Genomic DNA, 4,482 nt, shown 5'->3' with positions numbered 1-4,482 from the left:
CTCAGCTTGGAGCCTGCTTCAAATTCTGTGTCTCCCTCTCCCTCCACCCCTCCCCTACTCATTCTCTCTCTCTCTCTCTCTCTCTCTCTCTCTCTCTCTCTGTCTCTCTCATAAGTAAATAAACTTTTAAAATAATAATAAAAAAAAAAAGAAGCAGTAGGCAAAATGTAGAACTTGGGATAGTCCACAGGCCTAAAGGTAGAGACAGAAGACAGTATTCTAGATTGAGCGATATTTAAGAGTACTAATAAGCAAGTGTAATGTGTGGTCAGTGTTTGGATCCAGATTCAAATCTAAAATAGAAAGCTGGGGCACCTGGCTAGCTCAGTTGGTGGAGCATTCAACTCTTAATCTCCAGGTTGTAGGTTTGACCTCCACATTGGGTGTGGAGATTACTTAAAAAAATAAAATCTTTAAAAAAAAAAAAAAGAAATAGCGTATTTGCCAAAACAATGGGCATGGTGGCTGCCATTTATGTGATATTCTTATTTTAAAAAAGGTTGACGGGCGCCTGGGTGCTCAGTCGGGTAAGCGTCCGACTTTAGCTCAGGTCATGATCTCGAGGTTCCAGAGTTCAAACCCTGTGTCAGGCTCTGTGCTGACAGCTCAGAGCCTGGAGCCTGCTTCGGATCCTGTTTCTCCCTCTCTCTCTCTGCCCCTTTCCCACTTGCGCTCTGTCTCTCTCTCAAAAATAAATAAAAATATTAAAAAAAAAATAAAAATAAAAAAAGGTTGGGGCACCTGGGTGGCTCAGTCGGTTAAGCGGCCGACTTCGGCTCAGGTTATGATCTCGCGGTCCGTGAGTTTGAGCCCCGCGTCGGGCTCTGTGCTGACAGCTCAGAGCCTGGAGCCTGTTTCAGATTCTGTGTCTCCCTCTCTCTGACCCTCCCCTGTTCATGCTGTGTCTCTCCCTGTCTCAAAAATAAATAAAACATCAAAAAAAATTAAAAAAAAAAAAAAAAAGGTTGTAATCCTCATTTTTCAGGTCAAAGAAAGGGCTTCTTCAAAAAAGTTGCATTGGTTTTCCTAAAGTTACACACTAAGTAGCTGAACCAGGATTCAAACCGAATGGCCTTTTAATGTTAGTCCTTATGTTATGAAACATTCCCTCCCATAGCATGTGGCTGTGATGGCTTTGCTTGTGCAGGCCCAAGACGCTGTGTCAATCCTTGACATTGGGAATAATTTAGAAATGGAGGCTCTCTAGAATTACTGCATTTTTCCTATTTTGCTTATAGGAAGAGTAAGTCTGTGTAGTAAAAGAAGTTGCTAGGTGACCATGACAAAGCTAATTTCAAATGTCAAAACCCTGCCCATAATTACTGTTCTCACTGTCTTTGGGTCATGAGGGAGGGAGAGGAAGAGCAAAAGTTGAGAAAGTGTTTGTTAGTGGGAGAAAGAGAGAATATTGTATTGATGGTAAAATGGCTTACAAACTTCGAGGAGTTTTATTAGTTTAAAATTGGGTGTGGTGGGTACCTTAAAAACCAGCCCAGAAATTTTCTCCCTAACTTTTTTATTTTGATGATTTCAAACCTATAGAAAACTTGAAAGGATGTGCAATATACATAGGTACACCTTTTGCCTGGATGCACGAGTTTTTAACCTTTTGCTACACATTTAAAATTATTGAACCTTCTGAAAGTGCGTTGCAGCCATCAAGATGGCTTCCCCCACCATGTGTCAATATATATTGCCTAAAGACAAGGACATTTGGCTTCTCACCTATGATAAATTAATATGATAAGCACAATACTGATAGAATATGATATGTAGTCCATATTGAAAGTTTCCCATTTGTCCCAAAAGGGTTCTTTTGGTTGTTTATCTTTTATTTATTTTTTTTGCATTTATTTATTTATTTTGAGAGATGGGGAGAGAGAATTCCAAGCAAGCCACACACTGTCAGCATGGAGCACAGCGTGGGTCTCCAACCCAGGAACCCTGAGATCATGACCCAAGCCAAAGTCAAGAGTTGGATGCTTAACGGACTGAGCTACCCAGGCGCCCCTAGTTGTTTTATCTTTAATTTTGCAATCCCAGATTCAGTCAGGAATTGCATGTTGTATTTGGCTGTCGTATTTGTTTAGTCTTAAATCTGAAACTTCTTTTGTGTTTGTTTTTCATGGCATTTACATTTTGAATAACACATACCGATTGTCTTGTAGAATGTTCCGCGATTTAAGTTAGAGTACTTGTTTTCTCATGATTGGATTGAGATGGAGTATTTTTTGGAAGGATATTTTTTATAGGCTTTATTGTTGTTTTTGAAATGTAGGAGATAAATGAATCTATAACTACGGATTCCTGTTTTTCCCCAAACCTCCACCTAGTAATTCCAGTCAGAGCTGGAATTACTAACAGATGTTAAAATTTTAGCATTTATTAATGAGTCTTAGGTGAAAGTTTTCATACATTGGTGATTGTGGTTTCATATTTTTAACTTAATGTCTTTTCTCACCCATAGGAAAGATTCCTAGGCTTGGACCTAAAGCTGCTTTCTTGAACAGGAAAGTCATTAAGCCTGGCTTTACATCATTGAGTGGGAAGAACAGCAGCCCATCTAATACATTCTAGTATGCAATAGACTGCAGCCTGTCGGGTACTCTTGGCAATAGACTCTAAAGCTAAAGGGAGGGGGATAAATACATTTATACAGCAGATCATCAACATGCCAATCCAGTGAAACTGAAAGCTGCTTAGTTTTCAAGGTCTGTGGGAAGATATCCACTGCTCACTGGGTCCTGAGTGCTTTACTAAAGAACTTATAACCTTACCCACCACCTTTGTTCACAGCTCAATGGAGTTTGTGACAGCCCTAGAAGACCTCCAAACAGGGGCTAGCTGTCCCATCTGTCTGGACTACTTGAAAGACCCAGTGACCATCAACTGTGGGCATAACTTCTGTCTCTCTTGCATCAGTATCTCCTGGAAGGATCTAAATGATACTTTCCCCTGCCCCTTTTGCCGTCATTGCTTTCCAGAAAGGAAGTTCACAAGCAATCCCCAGCTGGGCAATTTGATTGAAATTGCTAAGCTACTACAGGTAAGAAGAAGCAAGAGGAAGAGGAAAGAAGAGAAGCTTATATGTGAAAAGCATAATCAGGTTTTGACCTTTTTCTGTCAGAAGGACCTAGAAGTTTTATGTCCACAGTGTAGTTTCTCCACTGATCACCGGAATCACTACATTTGGCCCATAGAGAAGGCTGCTCCTCATCATAGGAAAAGATTAGAGAATTGCATTGAACCATGGAAGGAGAGAATTGAACAAGTGGAAAAGGTGATAATGATGCAAACCAGAAAATCATTGGAACTGAAGAAGAAGGTAGAATATAGGAGGGAAGAAATAAAGTCTGAATTTGAGCAACTTTTGTTGTTTCTCAAAAATGAGCAAGAGACCGTTCTTCGGCAATTACAAGATGACGAAGTGGACGTTTTAACGAAACTAAATGAAAACCTGACAACATTTTCAAATCATCTTTCCACATTAAAATATCTACTAAAGGAGGTTGAGGGCAAATACATGAAGTCAGGGCTGGAATTACTAACAGATGTTAAAAGTATCTACCATAGATATAAAACCTTAAAGTCCCCTGAACCTTTTTCATTCCAATTAAAGGAATATGGTTACCATCTTCCTCCACAATATTCTGGCCTAAATAAAATTATCAAGCGATTTCAAGTAGATCTAATTCTAGATCCTGAAACAGCACATCGTAAGCTTATTATCTCGGAAGATAGAAAAACTGTGCAATATGGAAATAAGATGCATAGCTTACCTCATAACCCAAGGAGGTTTTATCTCTGCCCGGCTGTTCTGGGTTCTGGGGGCTACAATTCTGGCAGGCAGTATTGGGAAGTGGATGTGAAAGACAAGCCTGAATGGATTGTTGGTGTCTGCAGAGACTCTCTTCCCAGAAGGAGAAAGAATCAGAATCAACCAATTTTAGTGCAGGATGGGTTATGGGGTATTGGGCGATGTAGTGAGAGTAATTATATTGCGTTGGGTCCTAAAAAAATTAATCTGCTGCCAAAAGTAATACCCAGAAAGATTGGCATTTTTTTAGACTGTGAATTGTGTGAGATTTCTTTTTACAACTTGAGTGATAGATCTCTTCTCTATATTTTTAACTATTATTTTACAGAAACACTCTGGCCTTATTTCTACACTGGAACTGACTCAAAACCTCTTAAAATCTGTACAGTAACAGATTCTGAATGATGAACTATTGTAAAATTCTTAATTGTTTTTTTTTTTTTCTATTGAGGCAGTGCACAGAACTAAGCCAATTAATCTAGTCTCAACAATTCTGTTGTTTTTTGTTGTTGGTTTTTTGTTTGCTTTGTTTTGTTGCAGTTTTAGTTTTTCCTTTAAACAACCCGAATGGTTTTTAATCTCTGTTTCAGCAGCTTCTAGAAAATATAGTTATAGGGGCACCTGGCTGGCTCAGTGTGTAGAACATGGCAACTCTTGATCCCAGG

At 39.3% G+C, this 4,482-nt stretch overlaps 1 protein-coding gene across 1 annotated transcript; it reads left to right on the top strand.

Moving 5' to 3' along the window:
• Positions 1-2,478: 2,478 nt before the first annotated feature.
• Positions 2,479-4,252, top strand: LOC123582859 (tripartite motif-containing protein 60-like). The gene has a single exon (XM_045449383.1). It carries the CDS (start codon positions 2,801-2,803, stop codon positions 4,220-4,222), a length of 1,422 nt encoding a protein of 473 aa, XP_045305339.1. The 5' UTR covers positions 2,479-2,800; the 3' UTR covers positions 4,223-4,252.
• The last annotated feature ends 230 nt before the right edge of the window (positions 4,253-4,482 follow it).

Source organism: Leopardus geoffroyi, chromosome B1, assembly GCF_018350155.1.
Source record: "Leopardus geoffroyi isolate Oge1 chromosome B1, O.geoffroyi_Oge1_pat1.0, whole genome shotgun sequence".
Taxonomy (NCBI): Eukaryota; Metazoa; Chordata; class Mammalia; order Carnivora; family Felidae; genus Leopardus; species Leopardus geoffroyi.
Note: the sequence above shows the minus strand (reverse complement) of the source record. Positions and strands in the feature narration are given on the sequence as shown.

Coding starts and splice junctions, on each gene's coding strand:
- LOC123582859 (XM_045449383.1), top strand. CDS start 2,801: ATGGAGTTTGTGACAGCCCTAGAAGACCTCCAAACAGGGGCTAGCTGT.